At 56.4% G+C, this 14,860-nt stretch overlaps 1 protein-coding gene across 4 annotated transcripts; it reads right to left on the bottom strand.

Annotated features, from left to right (window-relative positions):
• Positions 1-71: 71 nt before the first annotated feature.
• TACC1 (transforming acidic coiled-coil containing protein 1) lies at positions 72-14,156 on the bottom strand. 4 transcript variants are annotated; one of them, XM_090125373.1, is made up of 14 exons: positions 13,768-14,156; positions 13,100-13,200; positions 8,951-9,893; positions 7,754-7,789; positions 5,982-6,042; positions 5,661-5,859; positions 4,793-4,845; positions 3,678-3,812; positions 3,502-3,578; positions 3,128-3,171; positions 2,891-3,051; positions 2,638-2,744; positions 2,132-2,252; positions 1,828-1,964 (listed from the first exon to the last, which is right to left on the bottom strand). In XM_090125373.1, exons 1-14 carry the CDS (start codon positions 13,911-13,913, stop codon positions 1,896-1,898), a joined length of 2,253 nt encoding a protein of 750 aa, XP_089981499.1. In that variant the 5' UTR covers positions 13,914-14,156; the 3' UTR covers positions 1,828-1,895. The 4 variants fall into 4 exon arrangements, with proteins under 4 accessions (XP_031458046.1, XP_089981499.1, XP_031458045.2 ...); XM_031602185.2 differs by lacking the exon at positions 7,754-7,789; XM_090125375.1 differs by lacking the exons at positions 13,100-13,200; positions 13,768-14,156 and adding an exon at positions 11,307-13,066.
• Between the last annotated feature and the right edge of the window lie 704 nt (positions 14,157-14,860).

Consider the following 14,860-nt stretch of genomic DNA (forward strand, 5'->3'; position numbering starts at 1 on the left):
TCCCAAGCCCCTCACCAGCCTTACAAACAGCACGAAACCTTTCAAGAGTGATAAACACCATTTTTACTCAGGCAATGAAATATGGAAAAAAAAAAATATATTAGTAATCATCATCATAATCTCCTTTGTGTGAGTATAACTCTTACAAATATTTACCTGACATATAAAAGGGAAATAACTGTACGTACAAAATCGATGCTGATGGCAGTGATGTATGGTGTACAAAGCGATCCTGGTAGTAGTCAGCACAAAGAGGGGAGGATGGAGGGATGCAGTGGAAGCAGAGAGCAGTTCAGGGTGGGCACTCATTGGCACTTCACTGCAGACAAAAGATCTACACACAGCAACACTGCGCTCATGGGCACTCTGCTGCTGAAAGGGACATCACAGCATCACAGCACATCACTGCTGCTGCAGGAAAGGTGAGCACAGCTGTGCTGCAGCGTTGGTTTTCGGGGAGCAGCACAGGGAGGTGCAGCAGTGAGCTTAAAATACGCCTTCTGTTATAGATAACTACGGCCGGTATGTATATATTTATATATATATATGCAACTATAACCATATTATAGTTAATAAATCATTCCTTAGGAATCTTTGCCCAGATTGTACGTGCATGCTGAGAGGCACAGACACGCGACAGCACGCGGATGGTGGAGGCAGCAGCAGTGTGGCCAATGGGACAAGGGGAACAGTGTTGTGTGAGGATGCTGCCACATCACATCACTGCTGCAGGGACAGCAGGGAAAGCTCTGCTTCCCACACAGCTCTGTGCTGCAGGAAGAGAGCAGCACTCGGCGTGCTCCGTGTGGTTTTGGGAAGGTGCTGAGCAACGCGTGCGTCATGAGGATTTGAGCTGGCATCACTCCTGGCTGCCACCACCACCCTGCAGCACTGCAGCCAAGCTGGGGCTGGGAGGGCTGCTATAGAGCACGACACATGGGAGAATAAGAGAATGGTGCCAGGCTGCAGCCACCCCTGTGCTGGTGAGGGGAGCTGTGCTGCAGTGGGATGTGGTTGGCACTGTGATTCCCCAGCAATGGCAAGAAAACAGGGGGAGAAAAGGATTTTTCCTTTCTGTCAGCTGTGCAAAGAGGTGAACGTTCAACACAACACTGCAGGTGCACAGCATCAGCTCCTTTGTTGGGTCAGTGGGAGTGGGTGGGGACCCTGCATGTGCCCAGGCTTTGTGCCTGTGTAATAAATCCTTTCTATACATAACTAATAAAATATATCTCCGGTGTATGGCTCTGCTTTAACAGATGTCTGCACTGCATGCGGAACGCAGGGGTTAGAAAATAGAAGGAGAACAGCTCAATTCTTTTACAAAAAGGTAGCAGCAAAAAGGTTTGCTAAGGTTTTAGCTAGGCTAGGTAGGAAACAGTCCAACAGCATTGATTTCCCTTATCTGACACCTCAGGGCTGTCTGTGCGTGGTGAGGGAAGGAGCCTCAGCACTTCTCCTGGGCTCACCAAGAAGTAACCACCTCCAAAAAGCAGCAGGCAGCCTGCGTGGAAATGCTGCCTGAATCTGCCTTTCCCTGTAAAGGCCAGCTTTGTTTGCTTCCCTTATTATGCAATGCTGCTGCAGGGGGATTGGTGACAGCAGTGCAAGAGCCAGAGAGTGACTGCTGCTCTGTGCCTCGCCGTGCTGAGTGGGGAAAGGAGCTCCAAGCAGAGCTTCCCCAGCACTCTGAACAACGCACCAGGTGTGCCTTAGGGCTGTGCCATGCAGCACACGTGAGGACAGTGACAGCATGTGGGGATGGCTGCCCTCACACCTGGGGGTGCAGCAGCCACGCTGTGCTTTCTGTGGGGTCGCTCTGGGGTAATAATAAGGCAAAGTGCTCGAAAGGTAGGAGAAAAAGCAGCCAGGTGCGGAGCGCTGGGGCGGTGAGCTCAGTCTGCCCTGCCCAGCTTTGCAATCAGCTCGTCGCAGATCTTGGTCAGCTCCTCAATCTCCTGGTTCTGGAAGGGAAGCAGACCCATGGTTGCATCCCTCCTCATTTTCCAGTGATCCCATTCCCCCTGAACCTTAGGGCGCTTTCCATCCCCAAAATTCAGAGGGCAGCTCCAGCATCAGCAGGGCACCGGAGCGCAGAGCATCCCCAGTGTGCTGAAAGTGGGCACGTTACCTTTTGCTGCAGGGCTCTCTCCAGGGATTCCACCTTCATCTGCTCCTTTCGCAGCCCCGCGTGCAGCGCTGCGCTCTCTGCTTTGGCCTTGGTGCGCACCTGGGCGATCTCCTCGTTGGCTCTGCATGGGGAGAGATGGGACCACAGTTATGGGGTGGGAGCTCTGCAGCATCACAGAATGGCCAGGGTTGGAAGGGAGACCTCACAGAATGGCCAGGGTTGGAAGGGAGACCTCACAGAATGGCCAGGGTTGGAAGGGAGACCTCACAGAATGGCCAGGGTTGGAAGGGAGACCTCACAGAATGGCCAGGGTTGGAAGGGAGACCTCACAGAATGGCCAGGGTTGGAAGGGAGACCTCACAGAATGGCCAAGGTTGGAAGGGACCTCATAGAATCAGAGAATGCCACGCATCAGAGGTGATTTTCCTACTGCTGCACGGAGGTGACTGCTCATTACTCAGGGCCAGGCATCTGCTGCCCATCCTCCTGCATCTCACAGCTCTTACTTGTCCAACTTCTCCTCCGCGTGGACCTTCAGGGCTTGGTATCGCTGCTCCTCTTGCTTGACACGGTTTAAATAATCCTGAGCACATTTCTTCAGGGCTTCTTCGTTCTGGAAAACAAAGTACAGCCATCTGCACTGGGACCAGGCACAGCGTGCTGCTCTGATAGGACAACAGATCCTATCTGTTGCATGCCACAATGTGTGGCCCCTCTGCCCCACAGCCACAGGGATGGGGAGGACATCGGGATCAGGACCTTCTTAAAACCTTCCAGGACACCCTTCAGGTTTTCGTATCTCCTGAACAGATCTGACAGGGATCTCTCCACAGAGTTGAGATCTGCCAGCGCCTGGTCCTTTTCCATGGTGAGCTGCTGCAGGTTCTTTTGGGAGGTCATATTTGTCCTCTGCTCATCCTCTGTGAGGGGAACAAACAGGGATGCAGTGACTGAGCACAGACAGCAGCACCCTGCCCCGCAGCACTGGGATCTCACCTATCATCTGGGCAATGGTTTTCTCGTACTCAGCCACAATTTTCCTGCAACAAAATGAGAACAAAAGCAGGTAGGAAACAGCAGTTTCTGCAGGCAAACACCCACAGCTCTGCTCCAGCACACAGCCTTGGGCTCCAGTGTTGCAACAACCTGGGCACCCCCCCGCTGCTGCTCCCAGACCACCTCCAGTTGCAGCTAATGGGATTTCATCCCCACAACAAACAAACTGCAGGCTTAACACAGCACAGGCACAAAGCAGACATGCCTTGCAACGTGTCCCATCCCAGCAAAGGGGAACTGTATCATCCCATCACAACCCCACAGCCCATTGGGGGGGAACACGAGCGCAGCATCCCACCAGGCAAGGCTCCCACCTCATCTCCAGGACCTCCTGACGACTCTCCTCGTACTTCTTCTTCCACTCGTTGGCTTCGATCTCCTTTGTGATTATCTGGGGAGCAGCAGAATGAGACCTTGCTCCACCTGCAGACCCATCGTGCCCACCCCCCCCCCTCCCTGCAGAGCAGGATGGGGCAGCCCCCACTGTTACCTCCTCTCTGATGAGTGTGAGCACGGCCGCCTTCTCAGAGGCATTCAGGCAGATGCTGTCCAGGGGGCTGTCGTTTTTGATGCCACTGGTGATGGCTGTGGGGGGTTTGTCTGCCAGGCACAGCCCAGGATGGCCCTGCAGGGGAATCACCCAGCTGGGTGTTGTGCTTTGCTCATCTTTTCTCCCCGCTTCCCACATTTGGGGTCACCCCCTTGCCATCCCCTGGGCTTGCACCCCAAAAAAGAGGCAGAGTGGGGGCTCACCTTGGGAGGGGCAGACCCAGCTGTGCTCTCATCCAACATCACTTTGCTTTACTCTGTGTTTGGCTTTGAAACAACTAGGGCTGAACAATGGGGGTGGGGGCTACATATGGGTTGGGGGGTGTTGGGGTCCCACGGGTGAATGTCCCCAGCAAAGTGCTCCTATACTGCACAGCTCACACAGCCTCTTCCTCCCTTCACTGTCTGCACAGAAGTGCAGCCCCTTGCAGTTATCTCCTTGGAAACGGGCTGCGAGGCCATAAATAGCAAAGTGATGGGAGAAGGCAGCCTGGTTCTGCATTGTTTTGGAAACGAAAGCACTTCCCTCTCCTCTCCCTTCCCCTCCTCTCCTCTCCCTTCCCCTCCTCTCCTCTCCCTTCCCCTCCTCTCCTCTCCCTTCCCCTCCTCTCCTCTCCTCTCCCTTCCCCTCCTCTCCTCTCTTTTCCAGCTCTGTCACTGCTCAGATCCACACATGATGGAGCCATGGGCAGCCACCTCAGGCACATCCCTGGGTCCAGGCAGCCTCAGCACCTTCCTGCAGCACCTTGCAAAGCAGCTGTGCAGCTCTGCCTGCCCCACAGCCCGACCCCCTGGGGCAGCCTCAGCAACACCAAGAACAAGGTTCACTTTGCCTGATGTCCTTGTGGGGCTTAGTGCAGTTAAATCTGTCTCAGAGGTGCTGATTTTGCTGATGTTGCTAATCTCATCACCTGCTTGTCAGCTCTGGGTTGGGGCAGCTCTGCTGGCATAGCCCCATTCCCCCCTCCCTACACCACCATCAGCCCCACAGCCATGCAGCAGCCCCAGCAGAACCAGCCCAAGGTGGGCAGAGAGGGGAAAGCAAGCAGCACTCACAGGGAAGGCAACAGATCTATCCTTGTCCGTATGCTTGGAGATCTCCTCAAAGCCTGGAGACAGAGAAATAAAACGTTTTAGCAGCTTGAAAATGAGACCCTGGCAGCACACACAGCTTCAATGGGATGCAGAGGTGTACAGCATGGTCTGAGCAACCTCAAGAAGGCTTTATACCCTGCTCCTGCCCTTGAGGGTAGGACACATCCTGCATCCCTGCTGCAACAGCAGCCAACACTCCCCTCTGGTGGCAGCCCAGCCCCTGTCTGACCCCACAGCTGCCACACCAACGATGCCCAGGTAGCAGAGATGCCCAGAGATGGGCTGTTGTGGAATCCCTCCCCATTGAGACAAAGTGCTGCCATCCTCTCTCAGTGCTCTGAACTGATTAATGACCAGCTGCAAGCCCTCCACGAGGCCATTTCTGCTGTTTGCACCTATAACTCCGCTATCGATTGAGTGCCACGTTGCCTGGCTTTTAATTATTTTTTAATAGATTGGTCACAGCAGATAATTACATAGGAGACAGACAGCAGGAGCAGCAGCGTGGGCTTCAGCAGTGACCTGGAGCTCTCTATTAGCAGGCAGTGTGCAGCTGTCCTGGCACAGGATGCACCAGGAGCAAAACCAGAGCAGGATGGGAGCTTTCAGCAACAGCCCTGACTTTGCATTTGTGTTTTTATTACTGAGGTCAGTGCATCTGGGGAGGAGCTGGGATGCTGGGCTCAGCAGGGCAGGGAAGGGGCTGGTGGGGTTTTCTAAAGCCAGGAGACTCCAGGTTGGAGATAAAGAGCACGCTGATTTTTCCATAATGAAAGCAATGCAGACAAGCAATACACAGCACAGCCAGGGGCAGTGGGATGCTCCCTACCTGTCTCCACACTGGGTTTCACCGCTGGCACGGGGACGTTGGAGCACTCAAAGTACTCCAGGTCATCTTCAGGCTCTCCCTTCTTCTCCAACCCAGCCACTTTCTGTGTGCAGGAGGTGGATGCCAGCTTCTCCTCATCGGTGGCACGTCCATCCCTCGCAGCAATGTCTGGGATTTCAGAGATCAGCCTTCCATCATCCTGCAGGATCAAGGCGTGCGGGTTAGCAGGGCAGAGATGAGCTTGGAGGATCACAGCTGGGCTCTGCAGGTGGGCAGAGGGGAGCTCAGGATGCTCAGCATCCCCTGCCTGCTCCCACTTACCTGAGTGCAGCCATCCAGCACCAGCGCCGGTGTCTCGTACTGCTTCACCTTGCAGCTGCTCCTGCAGACAAAAGGAAATGAAAACATGAACCCGATGCTCACAGAGACCAAGGAAGGGACAGTGGGGGTGCGTGCAGGACAGCCCAAGCAGGGGGAGGCAGCCCCAGCACCAGCATTGCACCCGCAGCAAAACCACTCACCAGTGAGTTATTTGGGGGACAGAGTGAGTTTTGGGAGGAGCCGAAGGAACAAGCAAACAAAACACACAGCTACAGAGCGATTTGTCTTTGAGATGTTTATTGCTATTGGAGGGAAGGAGAACAGAAAGCACCCCAGGTGCTGACAGCGAGAGAGAAGATGTGATGAAGGATTCCTTTGCTGCATCTCGCCTGCATGTCCAGTGCAATGGTATCACATCTGATGCACGCTGATCTTCTGCAGAAAGAGCACTTGCAGTCGGTCCCGTGCCCAACAAAGCCCTGTGCTGCCCTTTCCCTGCCCGTATGGCAGCACCCACCTCTCTGCAGGTCTGAGCAGCTGGGCAGAGCCCTGCTGTGCTCACAGCACTGCTGTGCGTTGAGTGCTGCAAACGCTGCCTGGAGGAGAAAAGCCTTGAGGAGGGGCTGAAGGCTGAGTTCAGGTTGCTCCTGCAGTGATGCACGGCTGGTGCCTCTTCCAGGGGCTTCACCCCATGTTTCCAAATGTCCCATTCCAGTGGCTGTGCAGGACTGCAGACACAGCCCCATCCCAGCGTGTGGTGCTGGTGTCCTGAATCGGATGCAGGCAGCACAGGGATGCTCACAGAGCCCCAAGAGGAGGGTGCACGCAGCACAAGGTCCGTGCCACCAAAACCAGTGCTGACATGATGTGGGGAGACGCATTTCCAGCCCCACACCAGAGCTGCAGCCATGCAGACGTCAGAGCAGATTTGCAGCAGGACAGCCCTTGGGTTGAGGAATTCTCTCCCTGCCTGCTTCAACTCACACATGCTCCAGCAGAGCACGAGCAGTGTGGTATGGAACATCTGCAGGCTGCCATGCACATCTGTAGCAGATAGAGTTCACCCTTGCCTCTATTTTGTAATAGCACACCCTAAATGCAAGCAGTTCACCTGCAGCTCTCTGCCCTGCACGACCTCCTGGGATGCCGTTACCACACTGCTTTCATCTCCCCCAGTGCCAAGACAGCAGCTGTGTAACTCAAAAGGATGGAGCCAAGCAGCCACTGCTCAAAACCACGCTGCAAAAAAGGCCCATCAGTCTGCAGCCGTGACACAGATGTCAGTGCTTGAGCCAAGCTCTCGTGCATATGGCAGTGGGCACTAAGCAGAACAAGAAGGGCATTCGGGTGGATGACATAAGATGAGGGATAAGCCCAGCACGCTGTGGGTGCCCTCACATGAGACAGTGGCAGCCCAGGGACCGTTTCCAGCTGCTGCCTCCCAGCCTGCCCCTCTGCAGCAGCTTCTCCACTGGGGTATGGGGAGGGTTAAAGGACACCCTTCCATTTTGGGGCTGAAATCTCCCTGTAAGGAGCTGGAAGCCTGGCTTTCACAGTGCTGTAAGTAGTTTTACACCATCAGAATGCACAGTGGGTCAGCATGCTGCTGCAGCAAGCAGGGGCACAGCCTGCAGTGCAGCTCGTGGCTGCAGCACCTGCAGGGCAAAGCTGCACAGGATGGGGTCCATGCCATGGAAACGGGTGGGTCAACACACACCCAGAGAAATAGAAGCAAAGGGAAAGAGGAAAGAAAGGCAGAAGAGAGTACTTACAACAGAAAACAGAGAAATTTCACTTGTTCAGTAGTCCTGAGGCACCCAAGAATAGACAGGAAAGAGAGACAGACAGATGGAGAGAAGAAAAGCGTGTGAAAAGACCCGAGTATTGCTCTCATCTGGAGAAACACACTGAGTCACACAGCTCAAGATCTGGGGGAGGAGCACACAGATAAGGGATTCTGCCTTTGCTATTAGCAGAAGTGGGATGAGACCGAGCACTGCCCCAGCTCCTGGGATAATGCAGAGGGGCTGAGACCTTCCAGCTCTCCCACCCACAGCCCTGGGGTCACACAGCAACGCAGACCCTGCATCAACCTTTGCATGGCATTGCTAAGAGGAAGATCCCCCCCCTCCCCTTGGCTCTGCCTGCCAGCTGCTATCTGCTGTCTGTAAAGCCCCCACTGGAGCTTCCATCTGCAGAGTGACAGCTTTTTTTCTTACTGTTTTTTTCTTACTGTCAAACCAGCCACAGCTTCGATGCTTCTAAAATTTCCCCTTTTAAGCTGATTTCCTCTTTCTGCTTCCAACTGGTTTCAACCACCAGCACTGAGTGCAATAGTGCTGGAAGGACCCAATAGTGGCTGGGCAATTCCTCCCTTTCACAGTCGTCCCTCTGCCCCACTGCATGCCCAGAGACCCACAGAGAGCACACAGAGCCAACCCTGTCCCAGCAGCTGCTATTTCACATCTGACAGCCTCAGGAGCTGAGATCCAGGCTGAGACAGCACTGCCCAGACACGGTTTGTGATAGGAAACAGAGAGGTTTGTGATTAAACCTTCTCCCTGAGGAGGAAGGCAATGCTGCCTGCTCCCCCAGCAGGCATTATGAAACATCACCATTTACAGCAGGGTTTGAAATAGCACGTTCAGGAGCTAAATATGCACAGATTCCTGCATGCCCTGGAATAGTTTGGGAAGGGACGAGGTCCCACCACCTGTGCAATGCCATAGAAGTAACAACCATCCTCCTGTTAACCTCCATCCTCTCCCCTGTTGCAAAAAGGGAAGCTCAGCAGCAGTGCACAAATATCCCAGCAGTGTCTGAGCACTGCTCTGTGAGCCCACCCTGCTCATCCCATCCACTCCTGGGTGGGCAGCAGGATTGAGGTGGCACAATGCAACAGGATGGGCGCAGAGGAACACAGGAGCCCTGGGCATGGGAGGAAGGAGCTGGCCGTGCTCCACACTCACGTTATCAGACGTGATTTGGCCTTCTGTGGGGAGCCTCTACTTTTCCCCAGCTCATCCTCCAGCGTCTGGGACTCCAGGATCTCATTCAAGCTGTTGTCGGCCGCGGGGCAGCAGTCAGTGGTGCTGGTGAGGGTCTTGGTGGGTTTAAAGGGATCCACGGAGTCAAAGTTATTGGGGTCAAACTGGTAAGAGCCTTTGGGGAGAGCGGGCGAGTGCTGCAGTGCTGAGCTGCCACCAAAGGGACCGAGCTCAGGGTTGTCCCACGGTGCAGGGGAGGCCCTGGGGGGGCCCTGGGGACCTTTTTCTGTGTCCTCTATGGGCCTCCTGTGTCTCTTGGGTGTCAGCTTGCTGGCCGGGATCCTGCTGGCCTTCCTTGGTGAGGCTCTCCGCGTCTCCACACCGTCCCCAACTTCTGTGGCATCAACTTCAGCTTTTGGGAGCTGCCCTGGAGGCTGGGAGCCCAGGTCACCCCCAGGCTCACTCAGTGGGAGGCAATGGGGGGCTGGTGGGCAGCTGTGCAGCGTGCAGCCCTCTGCCATGACAGAACTGTCAGCTTCTTTGTGCTGCTCAGGGTCTGAAGCCAGAGGCACTGAGGGCTCCTCACCGGGGGCAGGCTCTGTGCTTTCCCCTCCTTTGCTCCCTTGGGAAGGCAGCTTTCCCTTCTGGAGCTGACAGGGTGAGCTCTCCTGCACCAGAGCATCCCTTTCTGGTTCTGTCAGCCCCAAACCATCATCAGCTGTGTCCCCTCCTGACATGATCAGCTCACACCCAGCTGCACCCACATTGGCCACCGGTGGCCGGGCTTCAACCGGTAGCTGCATCACAGCTGAGTCTTCAGGGCCACTTTCGGTCCCCACGTGGGCTGGAGAGCCCCCGACCTCGGGCTGAGCCTCCTCTTCAGGGTGCTGCTCCCCTTCCTGCAACTCCCCATGGCTGCTGAGCCCTGCAAAGAGAAAGCAGTGCATCAGAGCCTGCCTCCTGCTCCCCCCCCCCACCCCTATCCCTGTTCTTATGGGAGTGCCCTCCCGCGCTGCCAGGACCCCCGCTGATCTCTGGCTTCAAGAACCTTAAAACTCAAAACTCATGGACACAGTGCAGGGAATTGTGTGTAAAGCAAAGGGTGCAGGGGAGCCCCACGGGAGGCACTGTGCTGTGCTGCACCGTGCCAGCACACATCGCACCACCAACATCTCCATTTATGTCCTCCCCCTTCCCCACCGCCTGCTCCCCCCCAGAGTGTCACCAGCTCCAGAGGGGCTTCGTAATGCCAACACCACTGAACAGCCAGGACCAACTGCAGAGCACAAACCATCCCACCAGCAACTACCTGGGTGGGTGTCACACGTCACCAGGATAAATTCAGGGAAGCGTGACACCACGAAACATGATTAAGCCCTGGGATGAACGGGAACAAGACTCTGCACTTAATGAATAAGCATATTACAGGCAGCAGAGGGGATCTGGAGGCTGGCACGGGGCTGTGGGTGCTCAGCAGGCAGAGCAGAGCTGCCCCACAACCCTTGGCCACGCTGGGGATCTGCACTGCTTCACCACCACCACAGACACACGGCTGGCATGGGGTGAAACACCCACTGTTCACAGCAGCTGCACGAGGTTGGTGCTCCTGCTCACAAAATGTCACTTCAATGCATCGGTGCGATGGAGAGCAAAAGCTGTGCATGCAAGCAGTGCTGGGGCAGGAGGGAGCAGAGCAGAGCCTGGGAGAACAGGGTGGGATTGGAGGGAGGGAGCTGCCTTTCAAAGCTCTGCCTGCATCCTTGCATAGATCCCACCCAGCACCGCTCTGCTGCCAGGGTTCCTTAATCACAAATCCCGCTCCATGACTTAATCACTATTACTCCAATCCCTTCCTCTAAATCCTTTTACTGTTTAATCTTTTCGTTGCTGTCAGGGGATGGGGAAGCTCCTTATCCACCGGGGCATCCTGAAAGCTACACCCAGAGCCGGCATAGGAGTACAGCCAGCATCACCCCTGCAACTCAGGGGCATCCGAGCGAGGCACAGGCTGGCAGCAAAGGAGAGCGAATATGGGCGAGTCCAGCACACACAGCCAGCAGCCCTGACTCAGCTGACGGCTGGCGGTTTGCACCATTGATCTCCGGGATGCTAAAAAGCCACGGGGATGAATCACGAGGGGCTGCTGTGTGCTCCCTGAGACTGCAGAACGCTGCGTCCGGATGGACGCCGCTGCTGCGCTGCCCCACAGAACGGCATCGGTGAACACAAACCCGGTAAAAAAAAAAAAAAAGAAAGAAAGAAACGTACTTGGAGTGCAGCCAGAAAGCACTCAGAGAACCCTGCCAGGCCCTCCCACCCTAAAACCTCCCCCACAGACCTGTAGGAACACTGCATCACGCTCTCGCTGCGCTGCTCCGATGTTTTAACCTCACTGAGACACCCTTGGGCAGAAGCACAGACTTCAAAGCGGGGGCAGAAGGCGCCCTTTAAAGGCTCTGCCTTCCCATTAGGTTCTCACAGACGGAGCCCATCCTGGTTTCCAGCCCAAGCAGTAATTACATCTTGAATAACACGCAGCAAAAAAAACCACCTCTCCCCATTCCTGCGGATGTCCTCGGGGCGGGGAGAGAAGGGACGCGGCCATCGCTCAGAACCGTGGCCGTGAGCCCAAAAGCAGAGCAGTTCCACACGGTGCAGCTCCCCGGAACGTTGCGGTGCCTTTCCAGCCCCGTGCAACGCCTCCGTGCCCTCCTGCTGCACGCGGTTCTGCCAACGCTATGCAGTGACCATGGAGATCTTAGGCTCTCCGAAGAAAAATGCGCAGGGAGGACAGAACCGCGGTTACAGCTGCTTTGTGCGCGGTGACATTTGGCTGTGTCTACCCGCAGAGCTGAGCAAAGCAGCAGAACCCAACAGCCCTCTCCATCCCACGCTGCGATCCCTTCACCCGAGCTGAGCGCAGCCCTGGGATCGCCCCTCGCTTTGTGCACGGATGAGTCACGCATCCCTCCCTCGGCTGAGCACAGGATATCTGGGCCGTGCGTTACGTTGCTAACGGCCTCTTTCCTCTTTCGGCTTTCCGCTTTTGTTTTGCAGACATTGGGCTATTTTTAAATCCTTTCTGTTAAGAATTAGCATACCGGCAAAGGAGCAGCAGCACACCGGATAACACGTGCCCTGCACCAGGGCTGACAGCCCTGCTCTGCACTAACAGTGCTCCATATTTGCTGCTTCTGCTCATTTCCTTGCACAGAAGAAAATCCCCTCCTGGCAGGAGAACTTCAGGACAGAATTGCGGCCTCCATCACGGAGAGGCAGAGCAGAACTCCTCTGGGTTTGCAGCAGAGCATCACCCTCAGTCCCACAGCACTGCAGCCATTGTGCATGGAACAGGGACTGGCACAAACACAGCCAGCACAGCAGCACCCTGAGATCCACAGCAACGCACAGCAGCTTTCACAGGAATGACCCAGACACCTGCAAGGGGAATTTCCTAGGAAAGCCTTCATCTTTCCTCCTTAGACATTATCCTCCAAACTAAAGATGCCTCTATCCCTTCTTAAAGGGAAGGATTACTTTGAGAGCTGAGATTACCAGAAGCACAAACCAGACGCTCTCTCCATCAAGGCAAAGGAACCTCTCCTTGGGGATGGCACTCACCTCTGCACCTCTCCAGCCTGCTGCTGCAAGCCCAGCAATGCAAACTACAGAGCAGCAGCTGGGGTAGCTGGGAGAGAGCAGAGAGTGCTTGGGACATCAACCCATCACCCCCAGGCACAGCCTCAGTGCTCCCAAACGCAGAGCTGCACATCCCCGCTGCTTATCTCAGCATGGGGACACAGCAGGGTGTGACCAGTGGTTACAACACAACCCGATGATAATTTTGCACTGCACAGGCAATGAGCCAAGGGGGGGCTAAGCCAAATCCTCCGAGCCTGCAGTGTCACCCCTTCCCTACCTAGCAGGATTCAGTAAACTCAGCATTCAACCCACACTAGCAAACAGCAGAGCGCACACAGCCCCAAGTGCTGGCATTTGAACCATTCAGGCCATTAACCACAAAAAATGTGGCAGGCATTATTCAAAACCAAGAGACTTCTCCTTGACCCCACCCTGCTTTTCTGCATTCGGAGCAGAAAGCCGTGAGCCAGAGGTGTGCTCACCCCTTACCTCTGGTCCCGGCCTCAGGCTGCAGCTCACTGGGTTCCTTTAGTGCTGAACAGGTCGGCGTTTCTGCTTCGGGGGTCTCATAATTACCTTCGGAATCCGAGCTGCCGAGGGGGGGGAAAAAAGTGAGGAATTACCACTTTCAAGGCTAGCTGGGAATCGCTGCCTACACATCCAGCCAGACCGGCTCCTGTGGCTGCCACACTCCTGTCCAGCAGGGCCACGCTAACAAACGGAAAAGGGAGAGCAAGTAAAACAACATTGAGAGCATCCCCTGTGCACCCCTGTGCCCCAGCATTGCCTTCATCGGGTCACCCCGAAGAGCCACCACTGACCTCTGAGAATACAGCAACCCAAAGGGCATCTTCCCTATGGCTTGGGGGGCTGCTGTGGGATGTGTTTGGGAAGGCTTGATGCACACACCAGCACCTCGATGCACACACCAGCACCTTAGCTGGGAGCACAGCGCTCACCATTCTCCAGCAGCGCCGGCTCAGCCATGCACTCCCCCCCCGCTCCCGAAGCAGCGGGGCCGGCTGCGGACCGATACGATGCGAGGCAGCGAGCGGCGAGCGGGGACCGGAGGGGAACCGGGGATCGGGAGCCGCCGACCCCGCATGCACACGCACACACACCCGCTGCCGCCCATCCCCGGGACTCGGTATACTTGCCTGAAACCCAACGATTTGATCTCCTCCTCGGCTTCTCCCCCGACCCCTCCATCCTCCCCGTCGGGGCCGCTCCCTCCGCGCACCGCCGACCACGTCCACCTGGCCCACTGTACCGGCGACAGCAGCTGCCAGGCGCTGAACGCCATCGCCGATCCCTGCCGGGTTCAGTACGGCCGCTCCGGCCCGGCCCCCGCCGCCGCCTCCCGCATCTCCGCCGCCGCCCGGCGCGGGGCCCTCCCCGGACCGTACTACTGCTGCGGGGAGAGCGGCCGCCTCCGCCCCGCCGCCTCGCACCCCCCCTCCGGCGACGCCGACCGAGGGAGCGGCCCTAGGGATGGGGTGGGCGGAGGGGGGGACGACCGGAGCTCCTCCGCCGCCCGCCCCGCTGCGGGGAGGAGGAGGCGGTTGGTTCCCTGCTGTGCTCCCACTCCAACCCCGACCGGCTCGCGGCTGCGGCGACTCAGGGGGTGGGGTGGGGGGAGCATCGCTCGGTGTCTACAGCCCCCGGCACCCTACGGGGATTTGGGGTGTTCCGCCAAGGGAACCCCCCCTCCCTCCCAGGGAGTCGTGAAACCGCACCGTTCTACGGTTTACCTGCGCTGCACCTGCGCTCAGCCAAGGTACCAAATTCCCCTCCCCAATCTGCACGGCGAGAGGCCCCGGAGCGCTGCTCCCATCGGCAGAGGGGGGTCTTGGGGGGGGGGGTGCTGGGAACACGGGGATGGAGGGCAGAGGGGAAGGAAACACCTGCCCTCTTGTTTTCCAAGGGAAACGCCGAGCTTGCCAGCCCTGTCTCGAGGTATATCCTTCCATGGTGGTGAGTTTGTTTCTTTCTTTATTTAAGTATTGTTTAAAAATAACAGCAAACAATCCCTGCTGAAAGCAGCACTGCCTCGCGGGCCTCCCTTGGGAACCTGCACCCTAAACAGGGCTCGCTCCCAAACCCGTTCCCTCCCACTCCCTTGCAAGAGAAAGGAGCACAGTATTACTGCTGCAGCATCCAAAGCACTGCAGGGAATGGCCGTGGTATGGCAGCAGATCTATTACAGGTGCTGACACTGCACAGCAGGGCTGCGTGCCCAGGCTGCACCCC

This window comes from Phasianus colchicus, chromosome 27 (assembly GCF_987193195.1).
Source record: "Phasianus colchicus chromosome 27, bPhaCol1.hap1.1, whole genome shotgun sequence".
Classification (NCBI taxonomy): Eukaryota; Metazoa; Chordata; class Aves; order Galliformes; family Phasianidae; genus Phasianus; species Phasianus colchicus.